This window comes from Danio rerio, chromosome 20 (genome assembly GCF_049306965.1).
Source record: "Danio rerio strain Tuebingen ecotype United States chromosome 20, GRCz12tu, whole genome shotgun sequence".
NCBI lineage: Eukaryota > Metazoa > Chordata > Actinopteri > Cypriniformes > Danionidae > Danio > Danio rerio.
Window position 1 is genome coordinate 28,682,693 of NC_133195.1, and position 27,734 is coordinate 28,710,426.

The 27,734-nt window shown below is 36.2% G+C and overlaps 2 protein-coding genes across 3 annotated transcripts in view; one reads left to right on the forward strand and one right to left on the reverse strand.

The window, feature by feature from the left end:
* The window catches only part of capn3b (calpain 3b), a 45,698-nt gene extending 43,334 nt beyond the window's left edge, over positions 1-2,364 (reverse strand). The window contains exon 1 of the mRNA NM_001243321.1: positions 2,003-2,364. Coding sequence (NP_001230250.1) covers positions 2,003-2,284 — 282 coding nt within the window. The 5' untranslated portion in view covers positions 2,285-2,364. The remainder of the gene's footprint in view (positions 1-2,002) is intronic.
* A 1,242-nt stretch (positions 2,365-3,606) lies between these two features.
* Positions 3,607-26,002, forward strand: nrbp1 (nuclear receptor binding protein 1). 2 transcript variants are annotated; one of them, XR_012395664.1, is made up of 18 exons: positions 3,607-4,194; positions 5,070-5,394; positions 6,929-7,051; positions 9,449-9,550; positions 9,647-9,736; positions 11,829-11,869; positions 11,987-12,081; positions 12,164-12,247; positions 12,346-12,404; positions 12,511-12,609; positions 14,155-14,287; positions 14,381-14,468; positions 14,588-14,638; positions 14,761-16,337; positions 17,459-18,117; positions 18,210-18,273; positions 19,176-19,231; positions 24,454-26,002. XR_012395664.1 is itself a non-coding variant. In NM_001045189.2 (18 exon segments), coding segments are annotated over 17 exon segments (1,608 nt in total). In that variant the 5' UTR covers positions 3,608-4,194; positions 5,070-5,157; the 3' UTR covers positions 24,550-25,998.
* The last annotated feature ends 1,732 nt before the right edge of the window (positions 26,003-27,734 follow it).

Below are 27,734 nucleotides of genomic sequence, written 5' to 3' on the forward strand. Positions count from 1 at the left end.
GACTAAAGACTTACTGGAGCTTCCGGTAACCTGAGTCATCATAGCGAAGCTTGTAAAAGTATGTTATGCATCATTCAAAACAGATAGGTCAGGTTTTTATAAGTTACTCGAGATGTACTGACAAAAAAAAAACAACATAAAAAATTTGCAGTGATGCCAAAAAAAAAACAACAACAACATTGCAACCATTTTGGGTTCCTTTCAATGAATCGTTTTTTTAAATATAACCATATTTTCTTAGTTTGAAAAACATTTCACTAATATAAGTAACCTTTTTCCACAATGAAGCACAATGATTTGAAAATATAAGTACTCATCAAACATAATCAAACAAGTCTATTATCAGGTGGAGCTCTGCTTTACAAAACATTGACACACAGCATAGCAGGATTTGGAAAGTCAGCTGCCTGAAAGTCCAGAGCTGCGAAACCACAGCCATGAACCCAAACTGGAACACAGCCACATTCTCATGTCATAGGTGCAAGTTTTAACTTATCAATACCTATAAAGGTAATCATAACTATTGTTATATTTTCACCCACAGTAAAACACAATAATGCACTCCTTATAATCACACATTGTTATTTTAAATGCTCAAGCTTTTAAAACCGTGTGAATTCCTATGTTTTTAGCATTTCTCTACTGAGAAATATTTTTTAAAAAACATTATTCTAACAATATATTTCCTCTGTGTCATTGTGATGTAACTGTGATTACTGTATTATTTCTAGAATTAAAAAATAAGCACCCCCACACACTCCCGTTCACAATCTACAGCCAATTTAGTTGATCAAATTCCCCTACTGCATAGCTTTGGAATGTGGGGGAAACCTGAGCACCAGGAGGAAACCCACGTGAGAACATGCAAACTCCACACAGAAATGCCAACTGACCCAGCCGGAACAAGCGATCTTCTTGCTGTGAGGCAACAGTACTATCCACTAAGCCACCATGCCATCCCTTTTAGAATGTATTCTAATTATTAGCATTGCAGTTAAAAACAATATAAACTTAAGCCTAAAAACAAGAACTGTTTACACACACCAATTTGACGCTTCAGTTCTGACATCTGTCTCTCAAGTTCATGATAAGTTCTGTTTGGCTGTTCTGTTTGGCTCCAGAGCACCTGGAGGAAACTCACATGATCATGGGGTGAATTGGCAAACTCCTCACAGAAATGCCAACTGACCCAGCTGGGACTCAAACAAGCAAACTTCTTGCTGTGAGGTGAACCACTGAGCCACCGTGCCACCCCAAAATGATTTTTAGAATTGCATTTTTAGCATTATCATTACAAAAAGACTATAATTTTACCTTTAATATCCATGAATTAATGTTATTATAAGAGTACATTTCAGTCATCTGTCACTTTAAATACTTGAGCTCATTGAAGCAGATTCTGATTGGCTGTCAGTGCTATTGTAATTCATCAGCATAAAATATTCTAAGTGTGATTCTGTTGTTATTGACATTTCTGCAAATGGGACAATCAGTCAAAAAAGTTTGTATGGATTATTAGACACTTTGTGCGCTTAACTATCACAGCTGTAATTACATATTTAAGGCTACAGGGCTTTCAGACTCTGATGGTGACTGATAATCAAAATTCACACAATAAACAACTGAGTATCATTACATAGTGCATTGTGTCATATGGGACGCATCCAATATTAATTTCATTTATCATTCTTGTGGTGAAGATGCACATCCCTCTTCTGAAATGGAGCAGCTCATTTGCATTGAAAAAGACACAAATGAAAACAGAGGGATTTTTGCGTTTAACCAGAAAGTGGCATTCATATTATAGGATCAGTGAGGTATTTTCAGCTGAAATGACACATTTTGACTACACCTGATACCTACATTTTCAAGTCTACCTCTATAAACATACAACTTCAATATTCCTCTGACACCTACAGACATTCAATCAAACTGAATGAACCTAACAGGATACACTGCAACTGACCCCATGCACACTGCCACCTCACGCATGGTCACTCACCATTGGACGCTTCCATTCAAGCTTTAAGGGGAACTTTTCACTGTAAAAGAGAGAGGAGTCCTGAGCTGGGAACAGGGGGTCTTCAAACAGCACTTTCTTGCGTACATATTTATCTCTAAGCTCTTGAAAGTCCTTGAGCCTCCTGGCATCTTTAACAGCCTCATTACGGCTCAAAATGGCTGAATAAATGTTTCCAGGGGCTGTAAAACCACTGCCCACTGTCTGCGGAGCAGCTTCAGTGAGTTGGACAGATGTTTCTGAAAACTTCTGTTCTTCTGCCATATTGCTCTTTGATGACAGATGCCACAAGTGCGATGAATGAAAAGTATCCGAAGTAGGTCAATTTTATCAGCGCTATAGTCCTTATTTCACTTCTCAGTCCCTTTATATTGTGTTGAAGGCACACCCCTGCTCATGTACACAAATAAACACTCACAGTAAGGCAAATGCTGCACGCCACTTCACATATGCTTGCCTGCCTGCACACTTACACCCACCCAACTTTTCTCCATTCCTCTTAGAAGCTAATTCTATTTATAGGCCTCCTACAGGGACGAGAGGGTTTCTCTGTTTCTGCCGGTCTAATGGGGGCACGTTTCCCAGATGGTGACCTCAGACATTTCCAATGTGGATAATGGGAATCACAGAAGTTCTGTTACATGTAAAAGTAAAACTCTTGTGCACAACTTATCCATATATATATTTTTTTACAATTGTTTGCTGATAAGCAGCTATTAAACAGTAAATTCTCCTTCATGGGTGTTTTTAAAGGTTTACACTAAGTTGTAATACATTTCAAGTTTCAAGCACAAATTGTTCATATATTCTGTTTTAGTACCATAATTCTGGAACTCTTTTATGCAATATTAAACAATGTATTTAGAGTACTGCAAATGTAAACAATTAATAATGTCTAACCAGTAACTAAAAGTTTTATTAATGAGGTTAAAATATTATCTGAATATGAAATAATTAAGTTACATCACTATTTAACTATTTACATGATGGGCGTCACAGTAGCGCAGTGGGAAGTACAATCACCTCACAGCAAGAAGGTTGCTGGTTTGAGCCTCGGCTGGGTCAGTTAGCATTTCTGTGTGGAGTTTGCATGTTCTCCCCGTGTTTGCGTGGGTTTCCCCTAAGTTTAAAGACATGCAGTATAGGTGAATTGGGTAAACATAATTGACTGTAGTGTGTGTGTGAACAGAAGTGTATGAGTGTTTCCCAGTGATGGGTTGGGCATCCGCTGTGTAAAACATAAGTTGGTGGTTTATTTCGCTTTGGCGACCCCTGATTCATAAAGAGACTAAACCGAAAAGAAAATGAATGAATATTTAAATAATGTAATTTTCATGTATATGTTTGCTTTATACTAATGTGTGTCTAATAATTTTATGAAATAAATGATTTTGTATTGTTTGTTTTACCTAATATTCTCCATAATTTATGGAGAAATTCTGTAGAAAGAACAGAAGTGTGTTTTGAGGTCACTGAGGGTAAAATCGGTGACGGTGTCAGCACAATATTCTTTCCGGTAGATGGCGCTGTGTAAACTTGGTCCTGATGTGCACTCGCTTTTAACAAACGACGGAGGTGTTTCATACAGGAACAAGCAACAGCGCACCGCAAAACTCGGAGCTGTCGCATTTACCTGTAGCCTTTTCAGGGTTATTGATGTTGAATTACTTTAGGTCTATTAGTGTCGAATTATTTTAGTGTTTTGCTAGAAACGCAGCGTTCTGTGAAGACTTTAGTGAAGAACTCGAATATCGGGGAGTGTAGCATCCGCGGCTAGCCGACAAAACGCATCAAAACTGACAGCCAGCAGTATTTGTGCTTCAGTTTTAGCTGTCTTTACTGGACCGAAAGTTTTGATCTTTTATTATTTTATTTAACACCTACTACAGGAGGAAACAGTTTTTCGTTTATAATAACGTTAATCGCGAAGGCTCCGGAGGCCTCGGAGCTGCGCCGCTAGCTTTTCTCGCAATTGCGGGTCATTTCGTGTTTTAGAGTTTCTTGGATCTGTAAATCTCCATTCAAAGGCTGGACCTCTAGACACACCCATACTGTTTGCGGATCCCTCGTTTTCCCCTCATTGTCTGTGGATTTTCTTCCTCCGTGTCCACGGTTACCGACGGTTAGCTGCTTCCGGCGAGCTGGCGACGCCGCACATCTCAGGATAAACTCAAGTAAGACATTCAGCATTGCGTTTGTATGATGTATTTGTCATGGTGGATTTAATCGTTGAGTTGTAATACTTGACTGTAGTCTATTCATAATGCTTGAATATAAACTGTGGCCTTGTTTGAGTTGAAGTCTTCTAAGGAGTAACATGTCAACATCGCTAACATAAAGTCTTTATCAGCTGTTACTGACTTTTCCAGTTGTTATGAGGTAAACAAATCACCTTAGTGTTCAGCTTGAAGTTGAAACTTACAAAGCGCACACCGAAGGTGTACTTAACGTTACAAGCAGACAGTTCCTGCTGCTTTAAGTTATATTTAAATCCAAATTTAACTAGATCTTCTTTCATTTAAGATTAGGCACACTCCAAGTTTAACATATATATATATATATATATATATATATATATATATATATATATATATATATATATATATATATATATATATACACACACACACACACACACAACATTTCAAGTGAAATTTAAGTTTTATTTTAGCCTTAAAGCAAGAATAGGTGTTAACAATAGTAAAACAATAGATTTGATGAAAGGTGATCATCCACTTGAAAGATTGACGTATATTTAAACATTCATGGAAGACTTAAAGATATTAGGAAAATCAATTGGATACTGTACAAGTCCTGGGAATTTATATAGCAAATGAACATTATAAAATATTTGTGTGCTTTAAAACTGCAGTCTTCTAGACTTCTTGCTGATGCTAAAGAGGGAAAAAATCTTAAGTTTGTAAACCCTGAATTTCATTTCTAAAAAAGAATGAATCTTTAAATTTCTCATGACAACTCATTTAAGTTAATATTGATTAAGCATCCATTACATCTGTTTGTGCTAAGTTCACAATTCCTGACTTTGCAGCTCTCTGCCTCCTGCCCTCGAGGTGTGAGTCAGCCAGACCTCTTTTTGTGTGGCGGTTCAGGACAGGGCTGTCAGTTGTCAGTCAGTTATGTCTGAAGAAGGAAAGCAGAGTGCCGCACCTGCCCCTGCGTCCACCATGGACACGAAGTCTGAGTCCACAGCCATTCCACCTGCAGGACAGGGGGTTTCATCGGTGTCTCCACCGGTGTCCACAGTAACACAGCCTGCACCGTCTGCTACTGAGGATGAGGAGGAAGAGAGTGAAGATGAATCTGAGATTCTGGAGGAAAGCCCGTGTGGACGCTGGCAGAAGCGGAGAGAAGAGGTACATCATGTATACATATTGCTTGAACAATGGATCATTGTTGCTTAGTTATAATTATTAATAAATAAATAATTATTATAATTTTTTTTTGCTCAATTGTGTTTTCCTATAATTTTTATTTAAGAGATGATTAGACTCAATACGATTCAGTGACACAATATTGACCTAATTCTTCAGTGCGGAAGTAAGCTCTTTTCTGCTATTGTTTCAGTAAAGCTTCTGATTTGTTTGCCTATGTGGAAATGACTAGGAATAATAAACGACTGCAGACAGTCAAACTACTTGCTCTACAAACAATTATTAGTGACAATACATAAAATATAAATAACATAATAAGAAAATACAAGTTTACAACTTGAACTATATTAGGGGTGTCAAAATTAATTGTTTCTTTGGTGCACCGCGATGCAGACGCGGACAATTCAGTATCGGTTCAGTAATAATCATAACCGGTTATTATGTACTGACGTCATTTATCTCCTATGCTCTCTGTCGCTAGGGAGGTGAGCGCGAGTATTTACAACACTCAGCCAACTCAGGGCCGGTCCGTGGCGTATGCACCATAGGCAAATGCTAAGGGCGCTGTATATCCAAGAGGGCGCCAGAAAGGAGCGCGGTTCAGTTGGTTTTCTTTTCGATATTTCTGACACACATTCAGTTATAGACGGCAATAACTCAAAAACCTCTTACCCTAAAAAGATCTAAAGTGTGTTTCCTACAAAAAGACAAAGCTGGTTATGTTTCACAGCTGTCTTTCTTTTTTTTTGCTCCACACTACGAGCACTGCTCTGTTTGAGCCCTCGCAATATGTGTTTAGCCAGGATAGCTCGCGCTGAGAGGAGCTCTCAGTAAGGGACCGTCAGAAAAGTGCTTTTTTTTTTTTATTCGTTTTTCTGCTCCGCTCTTCGCGAGCTCTCCCTGTTGCGAGGGCTTAAGTGTGTGTGTGTGTGCGTGTGTGTGCGTGTTTGTGTGTGCGTGTTTGTGTGTGCGTGTGTGTGTGTGTGTGTGTGTGTGGGCGCGTGTGTTTGTTTCTTTGGTGCTTTCTATGTTTGTGTTTGAATGAGAGACAGTGTGGTGCTGTGTCTCTGTGTGTTTATACAGACAGCTTGTTATAGCCTCTCCTCTAAAATATAACACTGTATATGGGAAGCATCGTCAATGCACCGTGATGCACCGAAATATCGAATTGAACTGAATCGAAGGCATGATAATCGTAACCGAACCGTGAGACCAGTATAGGTTCACACCTCTAAACTATATCATGTTCTGTCATATTACATATGCACAATATTGACCTTATTTCTAATGTTACCTTATTTTGGCCTGAAAATGTGTGCATAGAAGAGTACAAAAAATGTTATTTTTATTACACCTGTTAAAGTAACCCTTTTTTGCTAATGTTGTGATAAAATCTTCAGCACTTATCACAAAAAATGTGTTGCTGTCATATGCCTAGAGAATGTGTAGTATACGTAGCCTTGGAACAAGAATGACATTCTTGTTTTTTAAATGAAACATTCATTACCCCCAACAGGTTAACCAGCGAAATGTCCCAGGTATCGACAATGCTTATCTTGCCATGGACACTGAAGAAGGTGTGGAGGTGGTGTGGAATGAGGTCATGTTTTCTGAGCGCAAGAACTTCAAATTACAAGAGGTAAAACTGCAGACTCTGTGCCTGCCTTATTTTTGTTATGAGAAAGATTTAGGTAATTGTGAAGCCAGTAGCGGGTGAAATTAAGGGATATTCATCAGGAAAAAAATCGCTGTATGGCTTGATTTTTATCCAGTATTTACATACCACATTAGACAGAGATCAAATTCAAGTATGCTAAAACAGAGCCAGCATAACCATGTTGACATTATCCAGTAGCCTGCATGACCTAAATGACGTCATGTTGATATGAGGGATTTACAGACAAAGTTATTACAAATAATCTAGACAAACAAGCATTACTTTTCAAAAGTTTGGGGTCAGAAGGGTTTTTTAACATTCAGCAAGAATGCATACATTTGAGCAAAAGTGACAGTAAAGATCTTTATAACATTACAAATTTAAAATAAATTCCGCCTATTGTTTTTTTTTTATTTTTTTATGGTTTCTACTACAATATTAAACTGCAGCACAACTGCTGTCCACAATATTCATCATGAAGAAAAAACACTATAATGCCAGAGTGCCATATTAGATTGATTTTTGAACAATCATGTGACACTGAAGTAATGAAATAAATAACTAGAATAAATTACTGAGTTTCATTATTTTACAATTTAAGCTAACTAAACATACTTTATCATATTATGCCAACACAGATTTCAATTTTTCAAAATTCAATTAACTTCAGAATTATAATAAAAATAATATAATGTACTAAACATGAACATTATCATCTCTGCCATGTTAAGATTTAGGCAATAGTATATTTAAAGTTAACCTTATTTAAAGTTGAGTTTAACCACTTTTAAGTTCATTCAGCGGGTCTTTGGGTCAGACGGGAGCTCTTTTAGCTTGGCTTAGCATAAATCATTGAATTTGATTAGACCATTAGCATCTTGCTCAAAAAAAGACTTTTGATAATTTTCCTACATAAAACTTGAATCTTTTGTATTTTCACCATCCTTAAAGACTGACAGAAATTGAAATGTTGCTAATTTTTAGATCAGTATAGCTTAACTCTTCATTTTGGCGTAATAATTGTGGGACTTTGCTACCATGCCATGATTGCAGCAATGCAATAATATTATGTAGTGCCTGAAAATAGTCCCCAGCTAAAATCAGCATAATGTAATTGCCCCTGCTGCAGCCAAAGTCAATTGAATTTTACTCCAGAATGAGAGTATAATTCCTTGTATTATCGACCTAGAAAGTATAAATCTTTTGTGTTGTTTTTTTTTTTTTTCATCTGTCTTATACAATATAACTACGAAAGAGTTAAGCTTGCTAATGAAAAGATGATAATGGTCTAATTCAATTCAAAGATCTATGCTAAGCTAAGCTAAAAGGGCTCTTATCAGACATAGAGATCGACTATATAGTTTCATGGCTTCTGCTTGTCTGCTGTGACCCTCTGTCTGTCTTTTTTGTAACATGACTTTCTGCTTCCCCCTCCTTTTTCTTTGTTTCACCTTAAGGGCATAAAGATAGATTAAAAAAACATTTCATTTACTGTTTAACTTAAGGGGACAATTAGCCTATTTCCAAAAAAGTGAATTGTTCCTTTAACTCATTAAATTATCAGCACAACTCACTGTGCAGTATATACTGTACTCTATATCGTCGTCCAAGGAGGTGTGCAGTTACAGCTGCATTGCAACTTTCGTCAAGGTTTCAGTATTTTTTTGCATTGCTGTCTGTTGATTATTATCTCTATACTCAGCTGCAGATTCAAGCTTAATGCTTCCTGTTTTCTTCCTTTCAAGTTAAGCTGTGAATTAGCGATACTAGTACTAATTTGACTGCAATGAGCACTAGAACAGCTTGAACAGAACGAGTGCGTTTTCCTTCGTTTCTTGGGTGTAAGCTTCTTACACAAAGTGGTCTGACCAGTTTGCTGCCAAAACTTTGTGGAAACAGCATTCTCACTCAGCGCCTTTAGCTGCTTAAGAAAAGTGTTTTCTGTGGTTATGTAACTGTCTCTTAAGTGCTGAAATATTAATAAGGTCATTCTTCTCCTTTTAATATAGCGTACTTCAGTTTGTCATTGCCTGTGAGAGCTTTTAATCAAACTGGATTCATTAATGCCTGGCGTAGAGCAGTGGGTAGCCATCTGTTTGGCCCGTCCACATACTGCGCTCTGCTCAGCTTGGCAGACGCTCATCGTAGAATTCAATAAGTAATTTTAGAGGCTGTGTTTTGAAAGGCTTTACCGTCTATGTTGTCGATTGCATTTCCCATAATCACATGTGACTAATGCAGTCACAGCCATGAAAAGCAATGTATTTTGTATTATAATAACCTGATCTTTTTAAAATTAAAATGCTACGTTGCATACTTCTGTCAAACAGCTTCATCAACACTTCCTTGTTGTAAATCCACTGTTTTTATATTTCCTAGGAAAAAGTGAAAGCAGTGTTTGATAACCTCATCCAGCTGGAACATTTGAATATAGTCAAGTTCCACAAATACTGGGCAGATGTGAAGGAGAACCGAGCCAGGGTAAGAAACACAATAACAACAGCAAATGAGCCATGTCCTCTTTTTAGATATATATTTTTAATCATAAGATTTTGTTTGTTTTGTCATCCTCTTCAGGTTATTTTTATCACAGAGTACATGTCTTCTGGGAGCCTGAAGCAGTTTCTAAAGAAGACAAAGAAGAATCATAAGACCATGAATGAAAAGGTACGATTGCTGCTTTTTTTCTAATTGGGCAAACAGACAACAGAGCTAACATACTTCACAAAATCACTTAATATGCTTCCTTAAATGTTGGGTATAATTGGCTACCCACAAGGATTGCCCAGATCAGCAAATATATTTAAATTCCTGAGTTGACTATAAATGTGTTTTTGGTACAAAATCAAATACATAAGTAATTAATAACCAAGGTCTTAAAAAGGTCTCATTAAGTAAAGGCTTTTTAGTATGAGTTGGGCCCTTTATTCATATTTTTATTTAAGAATTATAGATTGCATTTATTTCCTTGCTTATTCTACATTTCCCAGCTTTCCTGCTTATCTTATATTTTCTACATTTGTTGCATTCTTAGATATTATGTTTGCTATTAGCCATATTTTGAACTATACTATACTGGCATACACTCAGTTGAACGCACAGCATTTCTGCGTATAATTAGATTAGATTAGATAGATTAGATTCAACTTTATTGTCGTTACACATGTACAAGTACAATGCAGCGAAATGCAGTTTAGATCTAACCAGCAGTGCAATAGCAGCAAGTGCAGGATACAGGAATAAGTTATAAAGTGCAGTTATAGAAAACTATGGTGATATTTACAGATGGATGTACTATGAACATTATATACAGGTTGGATAAGCTATGAACAGATTTACAATATATGAATATATGTGCAGGTTGCTATTAATAATCAGTAGTGTGCAGATAAATAAACATGATTACAAGTGTATATGTTACAATATATGAATATATGTACAGGTTGCTATTAATAATCAGTACTAGATTACAAGTGTATATTTATAGTGGGTGTCTACATAATTACAAATGCCCATATGCAGTGGGTATGTACAGTTCAATAAGTAAACAGTTCAAGGTGGTGCAGTGAATGTGCAAATTTTTAAATGTGCAAATGTTAAACAGTGCAGTTATTGCGAGGAGTATAAGTTAGAGGAGATTGGGGGGTGTATTGGGGGGGGCAAAAGAGTCAGTGGGGGGCAGAGTTCAGGAGGGAGACAGCTCTGGGGAAAAAGCTGTTCCTCAGTCTGCTGGTTTTTGTCCGGGGGAGCCTGAAGCGCCTGCTGGAGGGCAGGAGAGAAAACTGTCTGTGAGCAGGGTGAGAGGTGTCCTTCAGAATACTGCGTGCTCGGCGCAAACAGTGTTTCTTCTGGATGTCCTCTATGGCTGGCAGTGTGGTCCCTGTGATGCGTTGGGCAGTTCTATGGCTGCAGTGCCTTACGCTCAGCAACAGAGCAGCTTCCATACCAGACTGTGACACAGTTTGTCAGAATGCTCTCTATTGTGCAGCGGTAGAAGTTCACCAAGACGACTGATGAAAGCTGGTTCTTCTTCAGTTGCCTTAAGAAGAATAGGCGCTGGTGAGCCTTCTTGATCAGGCTGGAGGTGTTGGTGGTCCAGGAAAGGTCCTTTGAGATGTGGGTCCCCAGGAACTTAAAGGATGAGACGGGCTCAACGGCCATCCCATTGATGTGGATGGGATCCTGTGAGCCTGTTCGTCCCTTTCTGAAGTCCACAATGAGCTCCTTGGTCTTGTTGGTGTTAAGGAGCAGGTTATTGTCGGTGCACCAAGTGGCCAGATGCTGTATCTCCTCCCTGTAGGCCGTCTCATCATTGTTGCTGATTAGACCAATCACTAATTTAATCACACATTAATTTTGGTAATGTGCACAAACACATGCACATTATAAGCATTCTTCATCCATTGTCTTTTATGAGCAATAACATTTATTCATATTCATATAAAAGGTTATATGAGTATAATGTTGGAGTTAATTTCCTCACAATTCCCTTTAAATGTGGCCATTTATTCTTTATTTGTCATTAGTAGTTTTTCTTTTCAGTGTTGACACCTTGTGGACAAACTAAGTAGTGACCCCTTCCCGAAGTAATCTTGTATGTTGTATGTTAAATAGAAAAGTTTTTTTTCTAATATGGAAACCTCAGGCTGAACACATACTATGCTGATAAAAAAGCATAACTGGGATTGAAAAAATAACATTCTACATACTGTAGTAGACGTGTCTTCCCAGATTATTAACTCTTGTTGGATTGTTCTAGGCATGGAAACGTTGGTGCACTCAGATATTATCTGCCTTAAGGTGTGTGTACTTCCATCTCTTTGTTTGTTCAAATACTAATATGCTTAGTAATAATAATGATTTGTGGAAAGTCCTATGGAAAGCTTATGTTACTCATTTTCATCATTCTTCCTTCAGCTATCTGCATTCATGTGAACCTCCCATTATCCACGGGAACCTGACATGTGACACCATTTTCATACAGCACAACGGACTCATCAAAATCGGCTCAGGTGGGCTGAGGCATATCGAGTGTGACTGTTTAACTAGTATGGGTTTTGTTTTTGTTGCTAATGTTTCTGTTTCTTTTTGTAGTGGCCCCAGACACCATCAATAACCATGTGAAAACATGTCGGGAGGAACAGAAGAGTTTGCACTTCTTTGCTCCAGAGTATGGAGGTAAATCTAGGTTTTAAAATGCATTTTTAATTCCTGTTTCAGTGCACAAGTGTGAAAATGATTTGGCACAATTTGTCCTCTACCCTCATGCACTTCAGCTGTTGCCAATGTTACTACAGCCGTGGACATCTATTCCTTTGGAATGTGCGCCTTAGAGGTGAGTGCTTTTTTTTGTTGTTGAGTTTATTAGTGGATTATTTGTGAAGAGATTGGACTGACTAATGATTTGGGTTTTGGGTTTTCTTCCATTTTAACTGATGTAGATGGCTGTGCTGGAAATCCAAAGTAATGGAGAGTCTTCATATGTTTCACAAGAAGCCATTAATAGTGCCATCCAGTCTCTGGAGGACCCACTGCAGAGAGTAAGTATATAAGTGGAATTGAAGTAAAAAATAAAAATTATAAGATTTTATCACAATATAAAAATAGTTGTTTTATTTTTATTTTAATAGATTTTAATATATAATATTTTTTTTTTGATGACAAGATCAACATTAGCAGCTAGTGTCACACAGTTCTTTTAAAGTTGTTCATATATGTATGTTCTGACAGCTCCCTGAAATATGATGAATTGTGTAACCAGGGCTTGACATTAACTTTTTTTATCACCATCCACTGTGGCTAGTAGTTTTCCAACATTACTAGCCACTCGCCATTTTCATTAGCCAAAATTATGTTGCTGGGAAAATATATTTTAATATGCATTAATTTGACTTTGGCATGCTCAAATTACTTGATTTAGATTTTGTGCTTCCTCATGCATTTAACTTTTTTGTGTGCTGTGACCTTGCTCAATAAGCATGAGCAAATGGGCTGTGTTTTTATAGTGTCGCATTGCAATTAGTTTTATTTCACATGATTTCACTATAATTTACCTTTTTTTTGGCCACTCCAAACTAATTATTTACTTGCCACAAATTGTAAATAATGGGTCAAAACAAGCAAAATATAACTTTTTGTGCAACAAAAGTTTTATTAAAGCAATCGAAATTTTTAAATTTATGTTTCTTAAACTATACACTGCAGTCTGTCCAGGCTAAAGGTCCCAGATCACCAGTTAACTATAGAAAAATGGAGAGTTAATCTCCTATTAAAGCAATGTTAATTTTAAGGATGATACTTAAACCATATTAACAAAAAGAAAGCCGGTGAAAAAACATTCCGTATAAAATGAAAGGATAAACGCACACACACGGTTAATGGGTCAATAATCTGTTCGAAGAATGGTTAAAGCAAAAGCGGCAACCACTGCTGCTTACAAAAAAATGTCGCTCTTGAAAGTAGCAGAACTGTTCATGCATGAGCACTGTTTTTTGTTCAGTCTATTTCAAAGAAGTTGCGTTTCCAGGCACAGTTGCTTCACGCAAAGAAACGGAACACGGGAGCTTTTCATTAACTCGAGTGCATCACATCAGCTGTGTGCGCGACTCGTCAGTGAGCAAGAATTGCCTTTTTCTCACTGTGCACATGATCATCCTCTCATTTGATATTCACCTACTTTCTTTTGCTTGCGCAATCACTTATCAGTCGTGCTGCACGCATCATTGACAAACGGTCTTAGACTGAACTCTTTACTTATAAGGCACAATGTCAATTTTATAATTATTTTCAACCAGCCAAAGTGGTTAGTGGGGGTGTCTGTCTAACCCACCACAGGTGAAATGACGGGTGTTAATGTCAGGCCCTGTGTGTAACACTAATAGACAATACCTGACAACTCTAAAAATTACTACAAAAAATACACACATCCTTTTTTTCATAATAATAATCTGATGAATTACTTTTTTATTCAATTTTTTTTGTTGTTGTTGTTTTGTTTCCGCACATGCTGTCTGTGTCTAGTGTGTTATATGTTTATATACAAAATAATACATGTGAAGTCTCATGTTTCTCTTTGTATGTTTTAGGAGTTTATACAGAAGTGTCTGGAGGTGGACCCCAGTAAGAGGCCCACCGCCAGAGAGCTGCTTTTCCATCAAGCTCTGTTTGAAGTGCCTCAATTAAAACTACTGGCTGCACACTGTATCGTCAGTCATCAGCGTGAGTCATGAGCTAAGCTTTGTCATTATAGAGACTGTCACTGTCTTGATGGCATAATAAGATGCTAAACACATTGAAACCATTGTTTTTTAGACATGATCCCTGAAAATGCTTTAGAAGAAATAACCAAGAACATGGACCCCAATCAGGTTATAATGGAAAGGAAAGAAAACCAACTAAAGTGAGTCATGTCTATTTTTTTTGTTTTGTTTTTTTAGTTTTTTTGTTTGAAATTGCTTCTTTGTGATATACATGAGGATCAAATAAGTTGCCTTGACGTCAAAACTCTTGTGCTATTAGACTCTCACAGTTTCCTGCCTTGGAGCTTGACAAGTTCTTGGAAGATGTGAGGTGAGCAAAATAAACATTTAATACAGAGAGAAATGGGATGGACTGAAATTTAAACTTCAAGAAAGCAGTCTCGGTGTTCAAACATGTACACTGATGTAGGGACTCTATTTGTTGTGATGTAGGAATGGTATCTATCCGCTAACTGCCTTCGGCATGCCCTGCCCCCAGCAGCCTCAGCAAGAGGCTGTCAAGTCCCCCATCGTGCCACCCTCCGTCAAAACACCCACGCCTGAGCCCGCAGAGCTGGAGACCAGGAAGGTGAGAAATAGACTGATTTAAGGAGACATTGACCAAGTATTGAAAATTAAGGTGCACCTGTTATGCTTTTCCAAGCATTACTTTTCATATAGACTTAGAGCTCATTAACACCAAACATTGCTTGTAAAATGCAAGACAGAACGCTGGTTTAAAAAGAAAAACGCAGCATAACGCATTCGAGTATCCCGACAGAGCTACTGAGCGCCTGTAAATAAAAACTAGCAATGGTTACCCCGCCTTTGAGGTTTCTGATGCCTACTGCTGTGGAACTGATGGTGATGAGCAGCACTGCTTGTGAAAGTTAAAGTTTTTTTAACTTGATGCGCTGTCTAAAAATCGCACTGCTCATATGCAGATGTTAGGGTAACATCTCAAACATCTGTCAATTGTGTGTTTACATTGAAAAACAATAGAACAGCAGTGCATTGGAAAGAAAAAACGCAATCTGTGTGAACTGTCTCTTAAGCTGTAACAAACGGGGGCTCGTCCGGGATCTGAGCCCAAGTCAACTTAGCCTTGACAGTAGTTTGTGGTGTTGTAATTTGTTACATTTTATTATATCATAGTTTAAAGGATAGATTGAATTCTCTCCTGAAAGAACAAACTTCCTGAAATGGGTTTTTAATAATCTCAGTCTTGTTTCCTGTACAAACCTACATAGGTTGAAATTATGCAAATTTGTTGAAAACCTATATTCTTCATTGGCTACTTGGAAACCGGATTTGTACTAGTCCTCAAATACTACAGTTGTAGCTTGAGGCCTCAAAGAGATTGGTTTATGTTGTCAACATTACTGTTGTTGTTTTTGTGTTATAGAGGCAATTCATTTTGCATGTCCTTCCCAAGAACAAGGGCTCAACAACATTTCAGTTTGATTACTAGGTTTACCTAAGAAAGCTTCTGTTACTGAAATTCAGATATGGTTAAGGGCATATAATTTTTGACTAGTAGATAGACCAGTCACAACAAACTGATATTCTATTCGCACAAAAAGCTAAACGAAAAGGTACCACACATTCTAACCACATGCTGCATGGGTCATTAAAAGAAATGTTCCAAAAGTAAAGCGTTTAATAGATCAAACTGTCGAGATCTTGTGGTTCTTTTAGGCCATGGTTTAAGCAAGTAAAGCTATTCCGTTCACTTTTAGTGCAGTTACTGTTTTAATTTTTCTCACATCATGCAGTAAACAGCAGTATGAGATCAGCTCAGAAGAATGTTATTTCAGCATCCATAATGTCTTAGTGACTTACGCTAGTTTTAAAGCCAAATAAATCAAGAGCTATCATTCTTATCAGCACTAAATTGGAAAATGGCAGAAACATTAAGCTCCAACAATACAGTTGTCTACAAGTCTATCACAGTGTGTTTTATTTTTAATTTTTTTGTGGATTTAAAAAGCACTTAGCGCTTCATGTGAAACAGACACTCCTGGTGTACTGCTGGGGAAAAAAAAACTTTGCGTACGCCAGGTTTCACGCTCAGAATTGCTCACGTTTGGATTTACTAACAATGAACTGAACGTGGGAATGTGCGCAGCTTCACGGCAGCTTTCTGGCAGGCGTACGCACATTTTTTGTGCGTGTCTGTTTTATTTCCATTGGCGACTCCTAGAGGCAGTTGTGTTAAATTCCTCTCTACAAAGTGTCTGATCCTTGCAATGGCGTCTGTATGAGACAGGTTCATCTAGCAGGTATATAAGGTTTCCATACCATACAGTTGACCAGCTAAACATTAAAGCACAATTTGCAGCGGTCGCCTGTTTTCCCAATGTAATCTGAGCTATCTACTGCACGCACATTGCTATAAAGACACTATCTGAAGATGAATTTGCATGCGTGAATCAGAAACATTACCATTCAATAAATGTGCAAATAAAATATGATGCACAAACTTATTGGTGATTCCTACTTGTCTTTCTCGTGATAAATAGTGGGCAAAATCTGATATGTAGCAGGGAAAAAAGAAGAAAGAGTTTATCAGACGCTGGATTCGAGCCGAGTTTATGCTCGAGCGTGTCAGTACATGATCACATGCTTCTTATGAGGTGCGCCACTGAGACTGCTAAGAGAACTGCAACATTTTACAGATATAAACCACACTATTTCTTTTTTAATGCACTCAGTGCGATGTTCAGACCCAACTGTGTTAACCGTATCAGCTAAACTCTCCCACTCTATTTTTTTTCTTTTGTTGTTAATTCCGGAGAACAAACTTGCAAATAACACCGCTTTTCTCCAGTCTACCTCCGAAAGCAGCACCTCCAGTTCACATTCTGTTCAAAGTTTCTCTTTTTGCTTGATTTTGCCGTTGCTTTTTCGTTGGGTTTTGCAATTAGCATAGTCATTAGCATATTCATACGGGGGAGGAGGCAGGGAGTGGTTTTGTGCTCGTGCATGTTGCGCTCAGTTTCACGTTCATTCAGATGTACAAAAGAATATGCGTGAGATTCGGCGTACGCAGTGTTTCATACATCTGAATTTTTTTCTGCGTACGCACATTTACAGCTTTGTGCGTACGCAATGTTTTAGTAAGATTTCCACGCAAGTCTTCGTACATGAGGCCCCTGGTGTACTGAAAACAGTGCTTCTATTGGCATCAACTGAAAAAATACGCTCAGCTCAGATAAAAAATTCTTCAGTTGACATGTGTTAACTGTAAAAAGCTATAGTACTTGTTAAAAGCTATTAGTTACTAGTTAAAATTGTTAGTAGCTTATAAAGTTATGGTAATTGATAACCTTAACTTTTCTAAATTTGATTGTAATGCAATAATGTTTTGTAAAGCTGCTTTGAAACTATAATTATTGTGAAAAGTGCCATACAGATAAACTTGAATTAAATAGTAACTAGTTTAGATAAAATAATGTTTATATCAATTATTATGATATTGTTAACATTTTAGAAGTAATAGAATATACTGTATTTTCCTTTTTTAATGATGTATGCTTGTGGTGGTGGTTGTATATTTATTCTAAATGTCACTAGGCTACTGTATTTCATAACAAATCCATAAAACCATAATTTGAACTTTTTATAAACATTTGTATGGGATATAGTCAGCATTATTTATTTTATTATTAGGTTATTTGGGGTCATGTGTTTTGTCATAATCTCTCTCTCTCTCTCTCTCTCTCGCTCGCTCGCTTTCTGTTTCTCTCATTTAAGGTCGTACAGATGCAGTGCAACATTGAGCCTGTTGAGGAAGGAGCGAAACATCATGTAAGTTCTTTTTTTGTGTCCCCTGTGTTTATTACTGGGCTGATGTTATAGGTTTAGTCTACGTTCATAACTCTTCACTTCTCTTTTTATAGCTGACCTTACTTCTAAAACTGGAAGATAAGCTGAACCGACACTTGAGTTGTGATTTGGCACCAAGTGAGTATTTTATCAGGCCTCAAACAAACTCTACACAACTATGTAAACACTTCCAGCTACACAGTTGGATTTCACATTCTGTCGTGCCCTTAAACGTGTTACAATGCTGCACAAGTGTGTTGCGTTCTCAGCTGCAAGAGATGCTATAATGGGCATCAGTGCAGTCGGTTTTGTCTTTCAAGTCAGCTTAGCTCAGAAGCTTGCTGAGATGGTAAAACTGTTAGCTAGCTACCCGAGTACATGTTCGGTTTAATCCAGCAGGGATTTAAACCATAGTTATGTTTTATGTTTCAGGTCTAACATTCTTGTTTTTGTTCTGAACTGTCAGTGAAGCATTAGAGCTGTTCAGAAGTGCATCAGATTGATTAAGAATTGCCACATGTTGACACCTAATTTTCATAAAATTAAAATGATTAGAACTTAATTAGTATTTGGACACTTCATTTGATTGCTTTCTTTATCATATTTATCAATTTTATTTGATGCAGACACAAATGCAACATCACGTATGTTATAAATTATGAATTATTTATACTGAATTATTATTTATAATTCTAATTTGCATATATTTATAAACACAAAACAAAAATAATTATATTTTTTTATACAAATGATAACCCAAAAAAAATTACCCAATTTAACTAGAAGTAAAATAATCAGAGACATTCAGTTATTAATTTTCTTTTCGGCTTAGTCCCTTTAATAATTTGGGGTCAACAACATCACAACATCAACTGACCCAGCCGAGGCTCAAACAAGGCGACAGCACTACCTACTATAATAATATCAAAGAAACGCAACACTCTATCTAAACATGAGCATGTGGAATAAATAAGCTGCATGTGTAATTATTGCAAAAACAGTACTAACTTAAGAATGATGTGTGTGTGTGTGTGTGTTAGATGAGAATGTACAGGAGTTGGCTGTGGAACTGGTCCAGCTTGGTTTCATTAGTGAGGTAAGAAGCTTCATTTAGATGTGCTGAACACAACAATTTTTAAATGTTTTACGACCTTGTTTTTTCCCAGTTGTACATAACATTTGTATTTTGTTTATTTTCACCATTTCCTAAAGATTCACACCAAAATTTCAGTTTTTCTATCAATAGTTTTTGTTTTAAAATCTTACCAGGCATATTTACAAGAATTATTTAATGACATGTTATATTTTGATATGCACAGGTCAGGACAAGCATGTCGTTTCGTTTCAACATAAGTGTCATGTTTCAAAACATAATCCATGTTTTTATGTTTAGTTACTAAAGCGTTAAGTTTTGAAGTAGACATTACTTTCTTTTTATGTGCATGCAATATAATTAAATTCTTTTGACAATTTTATTTAACGTGGTCACTAAAATTGGACAACTCCTATTTGACCCATATGCGTTTATTTGTAACTTATTCAAAATATATATTTATTATAAAACTTATTAATGTATAATTGTTTGTAATTTAAAATATAAAATTTTTATTTTTAACCTATTTAATAAGGATTCTTTAATCTACATGAACACTAACAATTATACTTTAAAATAGTGTCATTAGTGTCATTTCACCACAACGTTTGTAAATATCAACCAAAGTACTTAATTTGAATCAAATTTAACTGTAAATATATTTTTTGTGTGGATTAAATGAAATAAGTACATGCTTAATGATCGTTGGATTGAAAAAAATCATACACATCCTAATCTGTAATGTCAGCCTCAGAGCTCTTTCTGGTATATTTCATGAGGTATATAGTTTATTGCTTGGTCCAGTAAGAGGTCACTGCTTTTTTTTAGGCCACTTTTCTATTTCATCTTTCATTGGTGGTATGTTATTGTCTTGGATCAGTATTGGTAAGATCAAACTAATCCAGATTGAACAATGAAGATTGACATTTAAAAAAAAACAATTGTCACAAAGTTAAGGCTGTGTCCGAAACCGCCTACTACTCAGTAGCTACTGCATTTGAATTTAAACATACTACTCAGCCGTTAAAAAAGTACGCTCTATACAGTATGAATGTGAAAAGTATGAATGGAATTCGGACGTACTACATCCGCCAGTTTGTCATGGTCACGTGACCTACCTGCGTCAGTTGCGTCTCCTCACTTCCATTCATGAATTCTCTCATGGGGCATTATGGGATAGCGCAGCGTGCATGGGATGCGCATTTCAGAATCTCGCCGGAAGTAGTAAGTCATCCTGGTACTTCTCCCCTACTGATTTTCGAGTTCTATGAATTCGGACATTAGGGGTGTAACGATATTAAAACCAAACCGAAATAGTCACGCCCCCTGCTGCCCATTGTTGAGGTTGACGTCACTTGTCTCTAACTAATTGAACCAATTTAAACACATCTTTAATATCATATTTGATTAAATTGTTTTAGTAATGATGAGGATTTGTTCTAAATATTATATTCTAAAGTTAGTATTTTAGTGCATGTTATGTCATGTGACTTGCATCACACTCGTTACTACTGGACGCAGGATGGCTGCTTCACATAGTACTGAGATTGCAGATCCCCCAGACACATTTAAGTCATCTGTGTGGAAACATTTTGGTTTTCCAGTTGAGTACAGGAATAGAATTTGTGTCGTAGACAAAGCGCCTGCCTGTCTGTCTCAACTGTTTCACGAAACTTACTTGTAAGGAAAAACATTTAAAAAGTGTGGTAATTTCACAATGTGAGGGTGTAAGCAACAGAACTGCCAACAAGAGTGATTTAATGTACAAAAGTAAAACCAGAATAATGCCCAAATATACAAAAAAAGTAATATTTACACTAATAAAATAATATAATAAAGTAACAAATTCAAACAAAAGTATCAAACAAAAATTAGTTAAACTCGAACAAGGGGGTGATAGTGAAGACAAACAAAAGAAATAAATATAATAAAATACTTCTAACTCATGAATAACCCCTCTTACCTCGCTAAAACTGATGAAAAGAAAAAAAAGGTCTTCAGCGCCGTGCGCCGCATTCTTCCCTATACTGAATAAAATAAACAAAGATGACCTTCACCTCTTACCTGATGTCTTTAACAATACATTTTCTACGTGTTTGCAAAATGGAAATCGTATGACATTTTCCCTATCCACCTTACACTAAGACTGAACTTGAGGATACAGCTATATTGTCGGGAAGGAGCGGAGCTAAAAAATAATATACAAATCAATTGAAATAAAAATGTACAAACCTCACAAAATTTCTTAAAGTGGGCAAAAGTAATGCAAAATAATTTTACCCAAGCGAAAGTTAAGCAAAAACAACGAAAATCATAATCATGTCAGAAAAATACACGAAAAACGAGATCAAAGGAAAAAGCGCTCTCTCTCCCGCTCTTCCTGAATTGCTTTTTACATTCCCGCGCTGCGTCGCCAAATGATGATAGGTCGGTCTCCTGACCAATCAGCTGTTAAAAAGGCGGACCTACAGAAATGACAGGCATCAGCTTTCATGAAGGCGGACCTACATAAATGACCGGCATAGAGGGAGCGGGAGAGAGAGAGAGAGAGTGAGAGATCGGGAGGCAAACATACAGCCGGCTGCAACCCTAACATTAGTTTCAGACACAACCGCAATGTATTTTACTGGTGAATATGTCATGAAAAAACACTTTACAAACACATTATATGTATATTTTTCATTAATTTAAACGGAAACCTATCTATCTAAATGAAACCATATAATCAAAAATGAGCGTCTGTGTCAGCACAGAGATCAAGCCTCTCATCGGAGAATGTGGATATTATGGTGTTTTTGAAGAAGATCTTTCACTGGTCTACACTGCAGTTATTTATTTAATTTTAGTTTACTTAGTTAAGATGGCTGCAGTAAAGAGAATAGTTTTTTTTTCCGACTAGTCTATATTGGAGGTATTTATTTAATTCTAGTTGTTTACTCTGGTATCCTGACTGTACTAAAAATGCGGTGACAAAGTTAATAAAGAAAAAGGTAAGATGTTCTTGTTATTAAGTGAATTGTCCCTTAGCATTGCTGTTAACATGACATCAACCCTAACCCCACAGCAAACAGAAACCGAACCGTACCGAACCGTGGCTCCAAAACCGTGAACCGAACCGTGCCTTTTGTGTATCGTTACACCCCTATCGGACATACTACTCGGCTCGCATAGTGATTTTAGCGTACTATATAGTATAGAAGTATGCGGTTTCGGACGCAGCCTAAGTTTGACAACACGTGTAAACAAGTTGTGGTGTTAGCATTCAGAATAATTCAAAATAGATTATTCAGTTGCTTGAGGACACTTTTAGATAAGCTACAGTATGACTGATTCCTGAATGATTAAGCTCTGAGCCAAGCAGAAGAACAGCAGGATTTCACTCTGTATTAGTAGTGGAAATTAATATGGGGTTATTTTACCATCTGTATTAAGATGGCTTTTTTGTTTGGTAGCACAATTAAGACTGCTGCCGTTCACGGTCTGTTTTCTTCATGAAAACAGTGGTTGTCTCTTGACAATCCTAAATAAGCAATCATTGCGGTTTCTTACAGTCAGTTTCTTGACTGTAAGGAAGGGCTTTCTCAGTTTTTTTTTTCAGTATTGTCATCTGTCTGATTTGGCACTTTAGCAAGAAATTCTGCTGTACCATCTGTGTAACTCTAGCTAGAGTTCTTGTAGATTTTATTATTTCACATTGAAGAGATGCAGAAGTATTTGAGTTAATGCAGAGTAGGGAGACAAAGTAGGAGAATAATAGAATAAAATTTCTAAATCTAATATTTATCTCATCGATTATGGAAAATGCATTAACAAATTTAGCATCTAAGCTTTTTTTGGTGTGATTTATTTTTTTTAGAATGATTTAATTTCTATTAAGCTTTAAATTTTTATAAATTAAAACATTTAAAACTCTTTTACATAGACTCATTAATGAGAAGTTGCTGATCTGACACAATATGGTTATAGTTGAACAATATTTACGTTATTGTTTTCTAAGATTACAATTCATTTGGACCGAGGCAACCTGAAATGTGAAAGTTTTTTTTTTTTTTCATATTTTTCATTTTTCTGTATTCAGTTTGACCTTATAGATTAATTATTTATTATGTTTATATGATTTGATATGATTTATTATGATTATATATTTTATATGTTTTATTAAAGCTTAGATTATATAAAAGAAATATGTTTTAGTTAGTTGTAATAACCCTGATGCTGCTTTTTTTCTCTCTTTATGAATGTTTTTTTTAAATACTCAATTTTTCAATTTTTTTATAAATAAATAAAATTATTATTAATAATATATATATTATTATACAATTATTATTCTGAATAAATAACAGAAATCAGTCCTAAATGTTACTGCAAAACAATGTAAAGACAACTTGAGTGACATGCTAAGATCACTAACAAAATCTTTTGCATGAATATTAATTATGACAGTTCTATAGAATACAGAATGTGTTTTATAGAATTATCTATTGTCTTAGGCCCAAGTCATCACTGAGAATTATTGTTATGTAGTCTTAGATTTGACTCATCTCTTCTTTGTTTCATTGCCATGCTGGTCAAAGTATCATCATCATCATATTATTATTATTATTATATAACTTAATTTTTTTCGACTTTCAAAATTCGCTGCATGCCGCTGCATTTAGTTTCACAGAGGATGAGTGGCGTTTATTTTATCCGTGTGCATTTAAACAACCGGGATTCACACCAAGAGCAGGAGCAAAACACATGGCATGAGGGAATGGTTTTCTACGTGCATGCATCAATTTTTTCACCAGCGATGTTTTGGTTGCACATAAAGAATAACAAACTTGAGCATGCAAAAGACGGCAAAGTGAATAGTCTTTATTCTGGGATTACTACTCTAAATTAATACACTTGCTTAAGGTAAATCATATCATAGCTTTCACTGGGGCACCGTCTCCGCATGCCACCCCCAGCAAGATGCCACCCTGGGCAATCGCCCATATTGCCCATGCCTATATCAGTCTCTGTGTATATGTATGTTCTTGACACTTCAGTTGTGTTTTGCTCCACCTCTTATAAAATATCTATTTTTTTTTTTCCCTATTTGAGAATGAAAATTACCCTGAAATTTCTACAAAAAATACTACTACTGCTACTAACAATCCTAATTACAATAACTATAAGAATTATTATTTTGAGCTTACTTTAATCAACTTTCCACACTCTTATTTTCTCTCTCTCTCAAGGGGGATCAGCCACGTCTCACTACCGTGTTAGAGGAGGCCTTCTCTAGATTTTACAGCCGCAATGGCTCTCTGAATCCGGTCACCGTTTCCTCATAGCAGTGGGCTAAATCTGTTAACTCCTCTCCACCATCATTTATCTTCATGCACGGGACGGGACGGGACTCCAGCGCTTCATCACTCAAAGGATTGTATGTGAGCTTTGAGGGGACGCCTCAAAAAGAAAAGCACCCCTGCGCTTCACTCCACTTTAGGTGGTGGAAAAGTGTTGGCCGATGGTCCCGGTGTACATTTATTCTGTCAGTGTAGCTTCTCTGTTTTAAAAGAAGAAAAAAATGACTCTGTTATTATTTAAATCAGTATTACGAGCTGTATTTCGGAAAGTTTTTGCTTACAGTATGTGTGGGATCGGTTACTTCTGGTTTGCACTTTAGCAAAACCTTTTTTTTTTTTTTGTCTTTTTAGGCACATCACATGCATATTTCATGCTCTTTTAGTCACTCTTTCAATCATTCATCATTTTTTTATTGTAAGAGGAATGCGTTACTGTGTTATTTTGAAATTACCAAATAACATTGTTTGTACCTTTTAAGGCACACATTAATTGTGGTTAACTTTGGTCTGCAATGCAAGATCTACAACGACTGTGAAAGGAAAGGGGTTCTCGGAGCATTGAAAAAACAGATTATTTATCTATATGCGTATGGTCTATCTTAAAGCGTGTTTCACTTTCATCATTGTGGTGGCTGTTTTCTTTTTTTCTCATTATTACCTGTGAATGTATGCTGTACGTTTTCATTTTAATGGTTTCCAAGAGAAGGGCACTTGATTTGTCTATTTTCCCTGTATGTGACACAGTTATGAGTTTCAGTATACAGACATGATCTACAGCGCATCAGACGTGTTAAATGTGCCTTTAACAGAGACACAATCAATCCCATATTCAAAAGACCCATGGACTGACAACCACATTGTATTTTTATTGCACCATTTCAACTGGTCTGCATGCTAGTATACTGTAACATGTCTTGGCATATTTGCAGTATATTAAACTTCTAGTGGTGCATTTAAGAGCATCATTTCAGTCCAAATAAGCAAGTTGTGCTTTTCTTGATGGCAGTAATTTCCACAGACCCCTTATAAATGCATCAAATCCGTCTGTTACAAGCAGCAAATTTGAAATAATGCGTGAAATATGGACTCAAAATGAATTTTTTTCAGAAAAATTGTGATGCTTGTTTCAAAAGTTTAAGTTGCAGATGGTTTCCAATATTTAGACAGTAAGATGGAAATGATAGCTGAGCTATTAAAAAGCACACCACATTCAATGCAGACCAGAGTAACAAATTATAACACCTTTATATGGATGTTTTGAGAAAAACAACAACTGACTTCCTTAACAGAAGGACACTGTAATGCTCAGAACCTCAAGCATTTAGTTTGCCTCATACAAAATATTCAGAAACTCATAACTGCTTTTACTCTGTTAACCCTCTATGTTTTCAAAGTTGCACCATTTCTTGATATAAAGATGAGATTCGGAGTACTTCCATTATTTGTCCTTTTTTTGTGCCATTTGAAAATAGCTGTTTTTATTTTAATTACTGAGTAGCCTACATTTAGAAAAGTTCATTGTTTGGCCTATATTTATTTAGATTTAACTTGAAGCTAAATATTTTCTTTTTAATATAACCTTATACATTATCTTACATACATTGTGTAGTGTTTTGTTTATTTTGATTGTAATCAGTTTTTTTCCCTCTCTTCGTAAAATTTCAATAAAGTAAGTCATTACCATAGGATTTAAAAAAATAAAGGAACGATAGCAAAATTCTGATGTCTCCATAAAAGCAAATAGGAGAGAAACGGGAACTCTGCATTTTGGCGCGTTTTACCATGGTGACTCTTGTACTCGGCATTCTGTGGAGAATGTGACCGTTAAAGTACAAATCTGACTCAAATGAAGGCCGTTTACTCAGTTTTGTTTGGGAATTGGAGTCGAGAAAGTCGAGAAAGCAATGGTTATCAATTGAGAGTACTGGTAAGTTAACATTTCTGAAAACTCATCTCGATAAATTACCTATCGTTTATATATAGTAAATGTGACTTTAATTAGGTATTATTTGAAGATTGTTATGCAAAAAACTTTTCTTCTAAAATTAGCATTTTTCTCAACAATGTTTTTATTCAGTTATTTCAATTTAAAGGGAATGGAAATAACGTATTGTTTGCTATAAAAGTGCAAATACTGAACCTACAAATGTAAGCCTGAAAAAACTTTTTTTTTTTTAACAAAAAAATAAATAATTAGATGGCATTTAGAGGTTTTGCATCGGAAGTTTTCATTTGTACAACCACCAATTTCATACAATAGCATAAATAAATTATGAATACCTTGGCGTGGTTTAAGTACAAATGTATGTAAGTACTAACATGAGCAAATAATGATCAACACATTTAATTAAGTGTTTTTATTCATAATTAATAATGTTCTTTGTTAGTTCTTGAAACCTCTACCTGCATTAACTCTATAGCCCTAGTTTACAAGTGCACAACTGTACAAGTGTTGTTCATTATTCATGTTAGAACACATTAACCAATTAAAGCTTATTGTAAAGTTTGGCTGTAGTTTACAGCCACAATTATGAACAATATGGGTCATTTTGCAAAATTCAGTCATATAAAGGATCAGTTTTTTTTAAAGGCATTTATTTTTAAATTGTACAAAGAAAAGATTTCCATCAATTTTCTCTTAATTTAACTGCATTTTACAAAGCATCTTAACTTTTTGAGAGTTGGTGTTCATTCATTCATTTTCTTTTCGACTCAGTCCCTCTATTAATCTGGGGTCTTCACAATGGAATGAACCGCCAACTTATCCAGCATATGTTTTACACAGCAGATGCCCTTCCAGCTGCAACCCATCCCTGGGAAACATCCATACCCAATTCACCTATACAGCATGTCTTGGACTTGTGGGGGAAACCGGAGCACCCAGAGAAGACCATGCAAACTCCACACAGAAATGCCAACTGACCCAGCCAAGGCTCGAACCAGCAACCTTCTTGCTGTGAGGTGGCCGTGCTACCCACTGCGCCATTGTGAGTTGAAGTTGTATTTTTTTATTTTATTTTTTTAACATACATTCTGAGTTTTATTTGAATTACTTTGTATTGAGGGACAGAAACCTCTCGGATGTTATTAAAATATATTAATATTTGTTCTGAAGATAAACAAAAGCTTAATAGGTTTAAAAAATGAAATGATGGTGAGCAAATGATGAC